The 14,803-nt window shown below is 38.1% G+C and overlaps 3 protein-coding genes across 3 annotated transcripts; 1 reads left to right on the top strand and 2 right to left on the bottom strand.

Annotated features, from left to right (window-relative positions):
- Positions 1-190: 190 nt before the first annotated feature.
- Positions 191-5,207, bottom strand: LOC146550738 (NEDD8-activating enzyme E1 catalytic subunit-like). Its single transcript, XM_085260315.1, has 18 exons — positions 5,102-5,207; positions 4,961-4,999; positions 4,205-4,328; positions 3,975-4,055; positions 3,771-3,853; positions 3,586-3,666; positions 3,434-3,477; positions 3,290-3,354; positions 2,879-3,034; positions 2,100-2,202; positions 1,899-2,009; positions 1,763-1,816; positions 1,380-1,416; positions 1,180-1,261; positions 987-1,087; positions 839-902; positions 688-742; positions 191-586 (listed from the first exon to the last, which is right to left on the bottom strand). Exons 1-18 carry the CDS (start codon positions 5,119-5,121, stop codon positions 498-500), a joined length of 1,389 nt encoding a protein of 462 aa, XP_085116441.1. The 5' UTR covers positions 5,122-5,207; the 3' UTR covers positions 191-497.
- An 873-nt stretch (positions 5,208-6,080) lies between these two features.
- LOC146550739 (PRA1 family protein 3-like) lies at positions 6,081-10,302 on the top strand. Its single transcript, XM_085259522.1, has 3 exons — positions 6,081-6,317; positions 7,213-7,430; positions 8,944-10,302. The coding sequence occupies exons 1-3, from the start codon at positions 6,136-6,138 to the stop codon at positions 9,117-9,119; spliced, it is 576 nt and encodes a 191-aa protein (XP_085115648.1). The 5' UTR covers positions 6,081-6,135; the 3' UTR covers positions 9,120-10,302.
- A 1,500-nt stretch (positions 10,303-11,802) lies between these two features.
- Positions 11,803-14,803, bottom strand: lmod3 (leiomodin 3 (fetal)). The gene is made up of 3 exons (XM_085259521.1): positions 14,298-14,803; positions 12,597-14,198; positions 11,803-12,402 (listed from the first exon to the last, which is right to left on the bottom strand). The coding sequence occupies exons 1-3, from the start codon at positions 14,583-14,585 to the stop codon at positions 12,355-12,357; spliced, it is 1,938 nt and encodes a 645-aa protein (XP_085115647.1). The 5' UTR covers positions 14,586-14,803; the 3' UTR covers positions 11,803-12,354.

The following is a 14,803-nucleotide window of genomic DNA, read 5'->3' on the forward strand; positions in this document are numbered from 1 at the left end:
GTTATAGAATTAATCATAAAACACATGACAATCCAAGTGCCTCTAGATTAAAAAGCTTAATGCACCATGTCTATATACTGTGATAGTTGTCATCTAATCCAGTTGTTAGAAATCCATCAAATTAAAACCCAGAAGCTGCCAAAGAAAATGCCATTTACTTCTAAATCAAATAAATGAGATGAAACTGTAGTCTCACATGATAATAAAACTTTATTAGAGTATAGTGCACATCATTATTTTTATTTAATTTGATGGGGAAGTAGCTACAGGGTAGGTCAACACAGGACAAACTGACAAAGTAGTAAACAACATTACTAATAGAAAAACAATGTTATTTAATGGCCATATTCATATAGCATCAACACTATCTGACAAGTGAGAACTTACTGATCATATTTACATTATTATATCAAATGTGCTACTGAAAAGTCCCAGTAACTTTGTCATGAGACCAGTTTGCATCCAGTTGCATCAGTGCTGCTTGTAGTAATGGAGGTTCAAGCTGTAAAATTGAGCTTGAAGAGGACCGTCTGGGGTGTGGTGATATCAGCTACAGCCAGTTCCTGTCCATCTGACAAGCCCAGCTCTACATCAGAAAAAAAGACTTGTTACACAAGCATGATTTACATGTTATAGATGCAACTTTTAATGGACTCTAAGAATCTGAGCTTATCAGCTTCTTATTACCTTTTAAAGTTTTGCAGAGGTTTGGCCTGGTTCGTTCTTCAATGGATTTAACAGACTAGAATAAAAATACAATCCTAGGTTACCTGTGGTGTATAATACGATACAAGTCATGAATTTTTTTTTTCCTCCCAGAATTGGTTTAATACATTACCTGCAAATACAGCGTCTTATTCTTTCCTTCCAGAGTTGTGGTGATAGCAGGGGATTTCATTTGTCTGGGAAAGAAATGAAATAAATCTTAATGCGATCATTATTTGTGTCAAAAATCCGAGAGCAGAATGTTCTTCCTGAGTACTCACAAAGAGGCGTTCTCTGTCAGGTACTCTAAAACCTCCTGTAATTTGGCAGAAGGAGGGAACTGGAGATCTTGAGGCACCTGGCTGCAAGCTGAGCAATTTTCCTGTCAATCAATGAAAATTCAGATTACACTGAATATTCTCGGTGAGCATACATTACACAGCTGGCAAAAAGCCAGTTACAGCTAAAACAAACCTTTCGCTCTGCTTCGAATGTGTAGGTGTACAGTCCATCCACGTCATTGAAGACCATGTAATTATTCAAAGGGATATAGGCGCTGGTAAAAAAAAACAACAACAAAAAACAATAAGAGATGTTTATGTTGAGAAAAATAGAAAAAAATATATCAACAGCTAACTACAATAAATGGCTCAAAATGTCTTTTTACAACCAACCTCGTAGCAATCTTAAAAACTTCTGTTGCACAGGCAGCTACGAAGAACAGAAACAGAAAACAAAAGAAGTGAATGAATGAAACGTGAACGAGTTAAGCTGCAAAGTTAGCATCTAAGGTTAACAAGCTACCCAAGTACAGTAGTAAATGATCACAGTGTTAAAAACTGCAGAGCAATTAGCTGTCTGTTAGCTGCAAGTCTAAATATGTTTAAAAAACCAAAACAGGTTGTTTAAAAAATGTCCACCATTTTTCAAGCGCTACATCTCCCAATACCATCATTTTAACAACTGCATGTTTAATTAAGGAATGTTTGCTGCTTTTACATCACCAGACATTACAACACTTTCACTGCTACCAGCTTAAAAAGTTGGACTTTCATACCAGCAATAACAGCATTAGTCGAAGCCACAGCAGGAATGATCCTTTTCACGACACCTGTGACATAAGAAACAGATACAACTTTAATAACAATTCAAATGTAGCACAATAGAGCTGAACAAATGATTCCCAGGCTCACCTTGAGTCAGTCTGTATGTCACTCCTGTAATGTTAAACTCTGCTGCTCTTTCTTTGGATCTTTCGAACACCCACTGGATGTGCTCTGGATTGTCTCCATCTAAGCTTGTTTCTATTAGACAACCCATGTTCTTAGTATTCATTTTAACAAAGGCAGGTTATATGACGTGTTACTGGTTACCAAGTCAATATATTAGCGTACCTCCAAATGGCTTTTCTTTGGGCCATTGTAAGATTCTGGCGTATTCGATGCAGTGTTCTGGCAGCCTTGGCATTGAAGCAATGGTGCACATGGGGAAATTAATCTGTGGATCACAAATGTTTATTTAATGCTATGCAAAAACGAGTCATTGAAAGGATCATTATAAGCTGTTACTATGGGCCTGGTACTATGAAGCGAATTCAGAATAGCCAGGACATATTTAGTAGTCCACTAAAGAAGAATGATTTTACAAAGATAAAAATATACCATTAGAAAGATATGAAGAGGTAAAACACATAAAACACACCGGTAAGTAAGTAAGACTTATAACAAAAATAAACTTCAAGTATCAGTAAAAGCATACGAGGATTAAAATGCGCTATGCAACACTAAGACAGCTACATTGTCAAAAACTGTTAGCTACCAGCTGTTTAACCGTTAAACCATCAGTTTAACCATTAAATCTCTATTTACCTTACTTAAGTGCTGTTTTTTATATCCTCTGAATGTAAGTGACAGTTTTCTCCAAATTAAAATAGTTCTTTTCAGCCTCAACAAACAAACAGCTGTTGCTGCAGATTGGAATATTAGGGACCACCTGTTCCCCACAACTGCTTTTTCACACCCAGACACACTCAACACAGCACCAGATGTAACTTTGTAAAAAGTTAATAGGCTGGCAGACAATTCTGTCACAGAGCACACTAAAAACAGAAAAATATATACAAATCTTTAAGGTGAAACCAGAAAATCAATATCTGTAAGAAAGGGAGCAGTACCTGTGGCGGATACAGCTCCAGAGTGCAGTCAATACATGCAGTCATTCCCGGCAGAATGACACGAGCATTTCCTTTAAAGCCCTCTGTCCCTCCATCAATGAGCGGGATGATGGAGCTAGGATCCAGGACTCCGTCTTCATAGCTCAGGAGGGAGATCTATAAAAGGTCAAATCAATCATAAATTGCACACATAAATCTGTTTTATCAGCAGAAGAGAAAGCATACACGGTGCAGCATTGACAAAGTATGACACTATCTCATAATGTACTTAAAAATTTGAATAACACACTATTTTAATTCTTAAATAACTATTATTCCTCTCTTTCTTTTGGCTGCTCCCTTTAAGGGAGTAAAGAAAAACCTGAAGGAAAAAAAACAAAAAACAAACTGCAACTAATTTATATTTTGTACCAGCATCCCATTCATCCAGCGTCTGGCAATGATGGAGTCCAGTCCACAAACGATGATGTGGAACTCTGAAAATAAAATAAACTATCAGGCGTCTATTTAGTAAGACCTGCTAAAGTTTACACGTTATAAGAAAAGCACACTTACGCCTGTAGAAAGACTCGTCACAGTCTTGGATCTTTTTAAAGTGACTGCAGATCATTTATAAGGTGATAACATGATAGCAGCACACAGTAAATGTCATATATTGTAAACACAGTCCGTGTTGTTTTTAAAGAAAATTGTCAATAAAAGGATACGGAACAACTTTACAACCCGGGACACGGCTGTTAATAAAGTCAGCAGCCACTTCCGCCTTTGGTCGTCCAACATCGTTGGGTCTAAATAGAGACACGTCAGTTTTGATTATATATGAAACACTGTGCATAATCAGTACTTGTGTGGTATTAAACCATGGTGAAATTTAAAAAAGCTAAAAACCTACCTGAAAAGAAACTGCCTGTTGAGGTTGGACGGATCAATAGTATCCATATCAACCACGTGAATGAGGCGAAACCCAGACAAGGCCTGAAGCAAAGAAAGACTATGTAAGAACTTATTTAAACCACTAAAAAGACTTTGCATTTGTTCAATTTACACTTGATGATGAACCTTAACAAAACGTGCATTCAAGCTTGCTATTTCCTACCAGATTTTTCAGCAGCTCACAACCAAGTCCTCCTGCTCCGATCACCAGAATCTTGCATGTTTCCAACAAAAAATGCAGGGACTGGTATGAAAAAAATATTATATATTTAAAGAATGGTATTTAAGATTTTTAAAAACCCTCTAACCTCACAGTGCAGCTATAGCCTTATCTTGTTTGGCTTATTCAGTCAAATATATGAAGCATGCACATAAAAAACATTTCCATGTAACCTCAGTGCTTGGCTCAAAGTCAGGATGCGTAAATGGGCCAGGTCGCTCCAAAAACTTCTTCACATGATTCCAACGACCATCCCAATCGCAGCCACCATCTCTGTGTCCACTATCTACAGCCATTCTGGGCAAACAACACAACACAACAAGATGCACTGGACTTGTATTACAGCACAATTTATGCTTACACTTCTTCTAACTTATCTCAAGACTAAAAAGAGCAGCCAAAATGAATAGGACTCTCATATTAAGAAATCTGATAGAGATAAAAGTCATAAAGCAGGTTTCAATCTACTAAAGCATTAAGATTACAGCACTTATATTTCCTGTATAGGCTTGTTGATGAACACATAATAAGTGGTCTCTATCAGTGTCTCAAGATTGCATATCCATGTTGCATTTAACTACAAGGACAGTGATTACCCAGGTGAGGGGTGATAGATATAGATAGAAAAATATAGGGGTTGCAAGAAAAATGCATGCGATATGAAGCAGACACAAGGCTGTAACAGACCGAATAGGTCTTGCAAGAAAGCTGATTTGAGCAATGCAACTTCGACCCTTGCAATAAACTCTAGACTTTAACTGGATTCACGTTTCACATGGATGATTTATAGAAACATATAATGGTGGGTTAGTAAGTCCTGCGTGCATGGTAAAATGTTTGATTTGATCATATCTGCTGGCCCAGCAGTCGCTGCTCACTTAGCAACGCAAACCTGCTGCCAGAGACCCTTATTTAGATTCGTCACTAACTTCTCAGTTAGGTCCTCTATTCGCCTTCTTTTCTTCTCCCTGAAAGAAAAAAATAAAGCTGTCTTTAGGCATGTTGGGTTGCTGACAAAGGTGCAGCATTTAACTACGTTAAAATAATAATTTCCATCAATTACGACTTACGGCTCCTCGGCATCCGCCATACTTTCAGGGTCCCATGTCCTCGATTGAGACTACTGTATTCACGAGTGTCAAAGCTGCGCCGCAGCCCCGACTCCTCACTGCGCATACAGGGATATATAATTCTCCTGGTTCAGAAATTAGGTTCCTTCCCCACACATATGTGGGTATCTGCATGTCTTTGAAGAGCCATATATAGAGATAATAATTATCCATAGGTGAATAGCAATATTCAGTGATGTCTTCTTCTCTTTCTGCGTTTCATAATTTGAACACAATTTGAGACAAAGGACATTACAAATGCCGCATTTGCCAAAGAGCGTGTACACTATTTAAAACAATGCAATATTTTTGTGGTTTTAGCCTACATTAAATCTGTTTCTTTTCCTAGTAATTATTATTATTATTATTATTATTATTATTATTATTATTATTATTATTATTGCTATAGCAAACAATAGAGAGAATGCACGTAGTAAAATAGAGATTAGAACTTATTAATCGACTGAGAAAAGGATGTTAAAACAGTCAGGGCCGCTGCACTGGGGAGGCAGCAAATTTTGGGGGGTGGCCGATGCCCTCTCTGACCCCCTTGGTGATGTCCCTGATTACAGTGGACTCAGATAATAGAAAAACTAGAGAATTTAACTAAACACTGAAAAAACAAAATTCAGAACAGAAATATATTTAAATAAGATTATAATTATATAAATATAAAGGAAGATGACAAAACAGCAAAGCAAAAGGGATATATTGTATTAATAATTGAATTAAAATTTTTGGTATTAGGTACTAACTAATCAAAAATAAAATTATCTTTTTTTTTAATGGCACTGCTGCACTTTATAAACACAAGTCCTAAACCCGTTAACTGCCGCTGCAGACTGAGCCTCGTTTAAAGTCTCGCGAGAGCGTTTCTCTTTTCGGACTGCCACCTCCTCCAGGCCGCTGACGTGATCAGCTGACCTGTCAAAATATTACGCAGCGTGTGCTGTGGTGTTGTGTTTGTTTGCGTCGCTTAACGACACGCCGAAGATATGGCAGCCAAAATGGAGCTCGCACCCCTCAGACCGTGGGACGACTTTTTCCCCGGAACGGACCGATTCGGCAAGCCCGATTTCGGAGACTTAGCAAAGTGGAACAACAGAGTGATCAGCAATCTGATGTACTACCAGACGAATTACTTCGCCGTGGCTATGGTGGTTTTCCTCATTGTAGGGTGAGTCCTGGGTTGACAGCAGGCTAACGCAGACAGGCCAGCATCTGCTGCTCTGAGCTTAATTCTCTTGCATACCTTTTATCCACACCCATTGTGACCACACAGGCTATTTTTGTTGCATTTAGCACTGTGTTGCTATGTTTACTAATGTTTAATACGGTGAAGCTCTTTTCTATCTTTTCAGTCGTCAGATGGTCACTAGCCATATAGATGTTTTAACCTCTATTGGCCTACAAGTCCTCTCTTTCCAACATTTAAAACATTCAGAGGAAGTAAGTTTTTAGATGGCCTAAATGCTGAGCTGGTGCTTTATACTGTACGCATGTCGTACACATCCAGTAAAAACTTGTGTAAAATTAACCTTATTTAAAAGTTATGCTAAATTTGACCATCGGCCGCCCAACATTGTTGCCGTTTCCTGCATACAAGCTGCTGCTTTGAATGCAGGATGATGTAGTGGAAATCGTGAGTCGACATCCTCTTGCAGGCCTTGCCGCTTTTGGTGTACAGCAAAGTGGTAGTTACTAATTTTTGCCACCACCAGCAGGTTGTGCTGTTTAAAAGAATTTTAAATTACATATAATATGTGTCTATGTGAATTTTTGCATACACTCGTTATGAACATGAATGTCACTGTCATTTTAAGTTTTTAATAATTTCTTTGAACTGTTATATATATTTATTTATTTATTTATTTTTTAGGATGGAGTAATGATGTTTGCTGTACAATGATTCCAGTCTGGAAAAAAGAACAGTTCAAATAAATCATTACAAGCCCAGATTATCTTGACATTCATGCTAATGATGAGTGTATGTAAACTTCTTACCACAACATATATGTAGTGAAATTAATGCACAGCATTTCAGTTTCCTTTGTGTGTGTTCCAATATTCAGGTTCATGAATCCATTTGGCATGTTCCTGGGTGGAGCTGTGGTGGCACTGGTCTTTGCAGGATCAGTCTGGGCAGGAGAAAATAAGGCCACTATCAAGAACTTCAAAAGGAAGAACCCTACTCTGTTTGTCATTGGTGTCATGGTCACCAGCTACTTTCTGCTTTCACTCTGTGGTGGAGTCATGGTCTTCATCTTTGGAATCACCTTTCCTTTGCTCTGTAAGTATATTACACAAGCATTTTCCATTAATTTTGATATTCACCATGTTGGATAATTTGTCAACACCCAGCACAACACTACAAGTACACTACTTTTTGATTATAGCGTCAGTTAATTATTGTTTTTGTTTTAGCTTGGGGTTAATTAGAAATAGTTTAATTAAACAGTTTGTCCAGCAGAATGTGCTCCAAATTCAGTGGTTACTAATACTTTCAGCGCATGTAGCAGAGAAAGCATCAGTATTGAAATTCAAAAGACTCACAAGTCACCTGCTTTTTGCTCCATGGGGCATTCTAAGAAAGGAAAGGAAGCGCATCCAGGATATGCTGACTGGCCAATAACTTGTCGATCAAAAGGCATTAGCCAGTGAGCTAACGGATCTGTTGCAAACACCTGGTGCCAGATACCATACCATAACACACCTTCAGGGCCTAAAGTCAGGGCCTCAACAGATCAGCAAATGCTATTAGCCAGGTGGTCATAATGTTATGCCTGACTGCTGTGTATCTAAGAATATTTGTTAGTGTATATACAACAGAAAAATTCTGGCTATTAGAGTAGCTCTGATTGAAATCTTCCCAATAAAGATATTGTGAATTTCTTTCTAATGTTAACCTGATTTTATCTGTTACACTGGTTACTCACTTTAAAAATAAAACACAGTATATCCTGTAATTTATAATATTGGAATTAATTGAGCTCTTAGTCATTTTATATAAAAAATAGTGACTCATTCTATGATAATTAATATCATTAATAGAGCAGTTTTCCTCATAAAATCATTCCTTAGGGATTATAAAAGTATTCAGATTCTGATTAATCAAGCTTGGAATTTTCTTTGGTTCACTCACAGTTTCTTGACATTTGAAAGGGAAATGTGCTAACTTTGTTACATTAAGAACCTTTTCGAACTTTGCAACTTGTACAGACTTGAGACCGTTCCCTATAGTATATTGCTAACATCTGGCTAATGTTATGCAATGAAAACTGCCAGGGAGAGTGGCGATGAGTCACTGAAGCATTTGAACAGTATGTGCAGAATTGCTGATGCGCATTTCCTGTTGACGCTGATTGTAAAATAAAGTCAGTATTACAGGCTACTTCTCTCTAAATATTTTTAGACTCTGACCATCAGCAGAGTGGTTCAGATAATTGGTGGGTTAGGTTCCTCGAGCAAATGTAGCAGCTCTAACATTGTGGCAGACAGATGAGGCAGTTTGATTCTTCCCAGGAGGAGTGCCCACTGCTGCTTGTGTTGACTCGTTGCTATGGGTTGTTGACAGGACCACATTTACTAGCTGATGTCATGCATTCAGTATTTGTCTGACATGGAAATAAAAGATTTACCTTTCCTAACACCTGCTTAATGTCTGCGTTTCAGGAGTATCACATTTTGTTTTGGCAATTTTCAACATGTGTTTCAGTAAAAACATTAATCTTGCTATACTTAAATGTATTCTATCCCCTCCTTACTGAAACAATATTAATAGGCTGCTCTTGTTTATCCCGTAGTAATCTTGATCCATGCCTCTTTGAGACTTCGCAACATGAAAAACAGGCTGGAGAACAAGATTGAAGGTGTTGGGCTAAAGAAGACCCCCATGGGCATCATCATGGATCTCCTGGACCAACAAGAGGAGAAAATTAACAAGATTCAGGATTTCATTGAAAACAAACTGAAGGAGTAAGAGTGCAGCCAAGAGTGTGCCAAAAGAAATCAGTGTCATACAGTATAGATTAAAGTTTCTGTAGAATTGTCTGATAAGTTCCAGTTTAAGCCCCTTATAATAATAATAATAAAGTTACAGATTTTTTTTCCCCTCATTCCCACTTTTTTTTTTACCCATTTTAGTTTAATATATGCTCTTACATGTTTGTGTGAGTTCACAATATCTAAGGGGTAAAGGTGAATCATGTCATTATAACAGGGTTCGCACAATCATTGTATGGATTGGATGTTGGGATCAAAGTTTTTAGCATTCCTGTGTCAAAATATGTCCACAGACGCATAATTCCCCATCGTTGACAGTGCACTTTGTTCTACACAGTAATCAAGTATTTATTCAATCCAAATAAAATAGAATGTTTGAGCTGAATAAACAGTGATTAGATACCAGTTATATTTGTTCAAAAAAAAAATTCATTTCCTTTCAGTTTGCTACCTCAAAATGAGCACGTTTATCTTTATTCTCACCGAGTAGACCCAGATTACCAAAACGCACCGCTGCCACCAAGTGAACTGCTTATTAAACCGCAATAACTCCAATTTTGTCATTGCAGGAGCTTGCTTTATGAATGCTGAAAAAAGTTTGCTTCTTGCATAGACATTGTTACTTGTCCTTACTCAAAATAATAATGCAGTGTGGATATTCGATTTGTCACAAGATTTGTGCATACAGTTTCTGACTGTACACGGTGGCCTGAGTGCATCCCCTCTGTTCACAGCTATGCAATACGGAAAAATGAATGGCAAGTGCAGCTTTATCGTTTGAGTATATGTTATGTATATTTTTGTTATTTCTGATGTGTCATTATTTTAGCATGCAGAAATGTATTTTAAAAATAAATTTTCAACTGACTTTTAGCACATTTCCCTGTTCATTAGTCGACATCTCATGGAATTCTGAAAAAAGTTACAATAATTATTATTTTATACTGATATACTTATACTGATCTGTTCAGAAATGCACACTGAACGCAGTTTGTACTGCTACCTACTCAAATGTCAGTTCATTTTTAATTGGTTTGGGATGCAGCATTATGTGTGTGTGTGTGTTATATGTTTTTTGGTGACATTTCCATTCTTGAAAAGTGATGAATAGAAATAAAAATTGGCTGTCCTCTATAAAAATAAATGTAATTTGATTTACAGTGCAAAAGTCTCAAGCCATCGCTCATATCTATATTTTGCTGGGAAAATAAGAAGTGGGTGAAGCAATTTCATGAAATGTGCAAACATCAAACAAATACAGCATATGAGGTAAAAACAGAGTCTCCATCTTTCTTTTTTTTTTCTTTATGATACCTGAACACAGGCAAAATGAAAGGGTTTTTCATTAAGTAGTCTTCAGGAATAGATCTCCAGGCTTCTTGTGGGACATCCATCCAAAGCTCTTCTTTGGATGTTGGCTGCCTTTTGTTCTGTTTTCTGTCAAGATGATCCCACATGGCTTCACTAATGCTGAGGTCTGAGCTCTGGAGAGGTCAAATCATGTCTGGTACTAATTCTCTGTGTGTTTTCCTATCAAGGAGTGTTTTTGCTACATTGGTGGTGTGTTTGGAAATATTGTTGTGATAAAAAATTAAGCTGTTGCCAATCAGATGCTTTCCACATGGTAATGTATAGTGGATCAGAACCTGACAGTACTGTACTTTCCTGCATTCAAAATGAAACAAATTTGATAAGATGTTTCCATGTTTTACAGATGGCTGTAGACAGTCATGGTTGTGCCCCCTCCCACCCCCACCCTGTAGACATTGAAAGTGATTTGAACCAAATTTCACATTTAGATTCCCTGCACAAGATGTTTTGCCACTGGTTTGTAGTCCAGTTCTCGTGTAATTTTGCATACCTCAGCCTTTTCTCCCTGTCTCCCTTATTTAAGACTTCTTGACATCCACCCTTCCACTCAGAAGATACCTGATGAAGCTTCAGCAAACAGCAGATGGATCAACTGAACGGCCACATGAATGTCTCAATTCCTCTGTCAGGACTTGCCTGGATTTTTCCCCGAATCTCTTAAGAACATGAATTTTGCATGCTGTTGTAGACAGTTTTTTTTTCAGCTTCCCACTTCTTCTTTCATCCTCTGCTTGCACAATTTTAAACCAAATTATTGGTAAATGATAATATACTGGTTCTTATATACCGGTAGTGCTTTTCTACTCTGCAGGAGCACTCGAAGCACTTAATACAATTTACTATTCATCATATTCATACAAACTTTTTTGCTATACCTAAGTTCTTTTTTCTTTCACATTGACACTATGATGAACACATCCGAGAGTAAGTTGTGGTTCAGTGTCCTCTCTAAGGACACTTTGTCATGCAGCCTTGAGCAGCCAGAGATTGAACTACCGACCTTACAGTTTGTAGATGATCAGCTCAAACTGTGTTAATTTTGGCATTTTTGTTATATTCAAATAAATGGCCTTTGCAAAGTACTTTATGATGCAGACTTTGTTCCAGATAAGTCTAAAACAAAAAGTATACTGTAGGATTTTACTGAAAAAAGAGAGAGAAAAACGACTACTGAATGGCGGATTAGTGGGGGAAATAAAACCTTTGCAGATATTTATATCTTTTGAATAAACTGTCTGGGAGGCATGAATTTACTACACAGATTATATGAGTAATTTTATTTTCTATATCCAGCGCTCATTTCAGGATGAAAAAATGATCCCCTCGGGATGGATGTGCGTTACAGCTAATGGCACCTCTACAGTGACCAGTGATGTTGAATTAATTTAAAAAAACATCCCCCAGCAAAGAGTGGAAGGTTTATATTATTTAATAGCAAAATGATACTAATTAAATGTCACAAACATTTAATCAAACACGCTTGCTAATTCATTTTAAGCACAAAGATTAGAGAAATTGTTGTATATGTAGACATCATGAACAAATACTGTGTGAATACACTTTTTTTTTCTTAACCATGCACTGTATTCAGAAGAGCTTTCAAATTATGAAAGGGTAACACGCTTTACTGTAGAATTAATGCACAATATTTGGCTGTAGTCAGTGTTCATAATTGCTGTGACTTTGCAAAGACTATATCACGTATTGAAATAAAACAGAACTAACCAGTATTTTTCTCTAGGTAATTAAAGTTCAGTAGCAATTTGTACTGTTCATGTGAAGTGACTAATACTGAGCATGTGTAATAAAAACAAATACTATGGTGAAGAAACAGCAGCACCTTACAGGAGACTCGTTTCACTTGATTCCAGGGCTTTAGGGAGAGGCACCTGTGAGAAGCAACAAAGGAAAAGAACAGCAGGTTTAGTTTGCTTTTTAGGACAATGCATGCTCTATTAAAACACCTTCAGAAAATGAAAGTGTTATGATAAATCCTCTTCTGTTTTGTGAGCTTGAACACTGTTCCACTTTTTGAGCAATTAAAAAATGTAATTTCAGGTAATACTGATTCTAAGGTACTCACAGATTTGAGATAAGCCACGTTGCTCTTTTTGATATCATTTAGGAGCTGATCACGAGGTGTGACGTCAACCTTTGGAGGTAATCGTCTGCGAGGGACAGGTTTTAAAGACTTGATCACGTCAGTCAGATTGGCCGTTTCATCCTCATTCCCTGCACTGCCTGTATCCTTCACTTTGGGAGTCTTCCTCAGTTGAAAGCTTGCCCTCTCTGATCTTCTATCATCTCTTGGGTCCAGCTCGAATATAGGATCCCGTTTTTTTGGAGTTCTCTTCAGCTGGACATCCTTTAATGGGTTTGCTGGTTCATCACTGGGTTGTTTGGGAATGCTTTTGTGTTTGATCTTCTTCTGGGGCTCTGGTTGTTCTGTCTGGTGTTGTGTTTGCACAACAGCATTCAGCTCTGACGAGGGTGGGGCAAGTCCATGCTCCTGTAGGAATTCTATGGGTGGTATGTATCCCAGCATCTCAAGTAAACCAGGAGGTAGATTGAGACTGCTCTCATACATCTGCATCAGCTCCCTCTGCTGCTTTAGCTGTTGCTGCCTCTGCTCTTCCTTCCTCAGCTGCCTCTGACGGTCCAGATTCCTTGTTAAAATGTTGGTCACTACCATCCTGGGCCCTGGCTGTTCAAAGTGGTAGCCCATCTTCAGAAGGGTGTTGTTGGCCTTGAGCAAGCGAGAGATTTCCATCTCTGCGTGATGACCTAGCATATGCCTCTGGTTGTGAAAACGCAGCTCTGTGAGAGTCTCATTGAACTGGAGGCAGCGAATGATGGCAACGATGCCTTTGCCAGTTATGAAGTTTGACTCAATGTTTAAAGTCGTAATGCTCCGATTCTCTCGTAGCATGTTGGCTAGATTGAAAGAAATATTTTCATCGACACCAGTGTTGGCTAAACTGAATGTTTTAACATATTTATTCTTCTTCAGGGCGTTGACATAGTCCACGAGCATCTCTTTGGGAATGTTTTCTATATTGTTGAGGTTTACCTCAGTGATAGAGGGGTTGTTTTTGCGGATCTTATCAAGTGTCGACTCCAAGTTTGTATCATTTCCTGAAGGTCTTGATGTAATTTTTATATTATTGAGTGAAAGCTTCGGGATTTTCAGTTTACCTATTTTTCTCTCTTCTTTCTCTGGAAGCTTCTCATTGGGTTCGACTGTTTCTGGCTCCTCTGGAGCCTCTTGGGGAGGCAAACATTTTGTACTTTTATTTCCTTCTTTCTCTTCAGTGTTGTGTTTCAGAGCTAAGGTCTCAGTAGTCTCCTTTGTGCCTGAGAAAGGCTGACTGCCAGTTGTATTTTTTCCTGGTGCTTGTTCTGTGATATCCAGAGGCTCTGCGTGTTCGTCTACATTTTCAGGTTGGACTTCAACAAGTTGCTTCGTCTCTTTCTCTCTTCCCACATCTATTATTTTGTCCTTTTCATCCCTCTCATCAACTTCTTCAACAATTTCCTCAATAATCTCCTCTATAATTTCCTCTCCAATTTCACAATCTGCAGCTTCTTCTTCAGTGACTTCCTCTATCACTTCATACACCTCATATTTGCCACATCCTGCGTTTTCTTCTTTTTCTTTCTTTTCAGATTCCTCCCTCAAGGTTTTCTAAACAGTACATTAGGACATTAAGATTAGAACTATAACATTAATGGTATGCACCAAAAACTGAATTGTACATGAACCTTTGCTAGAGTTATCTCTTACCTCACTGGGCAGGAGAGTAGCAGGCACTCTTTCTTCCTCGAGCATACGTTTAGACTCTTTCTCCCAGTAGAGGTAATCAACTAGGGATCTGTGGTCAAACGTCCCTGTCGGAGGTTTTTCTGTCTGGTCCTTCTGTCTCTGTCCTACTGGTACACTCTCATCTGGTGCAATAATAACATCCATCTCACTCTGAAGCTCCTTAAGCTCCTCAGGCGAAAGCATTGCAAGGATTTCATCCTCATCAATGTCCTCTTCGTTGAGATCCTCAAGGTCTCTGCCGTTAGACATATTTGCACTGAAGTTTTAAAGTTGTGTTTTCCTGTCGATATCAAGGCAAAACACAACTTTTTATCCAATCTCTGACTCAACACAGAGCAAACTGGGAAGCCTCTGACTTTGACTTTAGCTAGAAACCGTTTGATCCTGCCTCACGGACTAAAATAAACCCTGTGAACTACATGGAAGATATTTACGGTACCAACAGGGGAAAGACATGCTAACATTCT

Source organism: Mchenga conophoros, linkage group LG20 (genome assembly GCF_057382185.1).
Source record: "Mchenga conophoros isolate Kocher_MC1m ecotype Shallow Benthic linkage group LG20, M_conophoros_male_GT1.1, whole genome shotgun sequence".
Lineage (NCBI taxonomy): Eukaryota > Metazoa > Chordata > Actinopteri > Cichliformes > Cichlidae > Mchenga > Mchenga conophoros.

Excerpts from the sequence above, each read along its gene's own strand:
- LOC146550738 (XM_085260315.1), bottom strand. The coding sequence starts at position 5,121 with ATGGCGGATGCCGAGGAGCC. Across the intron at positions 4,329-4,960 it reads ATAGAGGACCTAACTGAGAA|AATGGCTGTAGATAGTGGAC; the intron begins GTTAGTGACGAA and ends TTGTTTGCCCAG. Across the intron at positions 3,035-3,289 it reads GCTGGATGAATGGGATGCTG|ATCTCCCTCCTGAGCTATGA; the intron begins GTACAAAATATA and ends GACCTTTTATAG.
- LOC146550739 (XM_085259522.1), top strand. The coding sequence starts at position 6,136 with ATGGCAGCCAAAATGGAGCTCGCACCCCTCAGACCGTGGGACGACTTT. Across the intron at positions 6,318-7,212 it reads GTGGTTTTCCTCATTGTAGG|GTTCATGAATCCATTTGGCA; the intron begins GTGAGTCCTGGG and ends TCCAATATTCAG. Across the intron at positions 7,431-8,943 it reads AATCACCTTTCCTTTGCTCT|TAATCTTGATCCATGCCTCT; the intron begins GTAAGTATATTA and ends TTTATCCCGTAG.
- lmod3 (XM_085259521.1), bottom strand. The coding sequence starts at position 14,585 with ATGTCTAACGGCAGAGACCTTGAGGATCTCAACGAAGAGGACATTGAT. Across the intron at positions 14,199-14,297 it reads CTACTCTCCTGCCCAGTGAG|AAAACCTTGAGGGAGGAATC; the intron begins GTAAGAGATAAC and ends TGTACTGTTTAG. Across the intron at positions 12,403-12,596 it reads ACGTGGCTTATCTCAAATCT|GTGCCTCTCCCTAAAGCCCT; the intron begins GTGAGTACCTTA and ends TGCTTCTCACAG.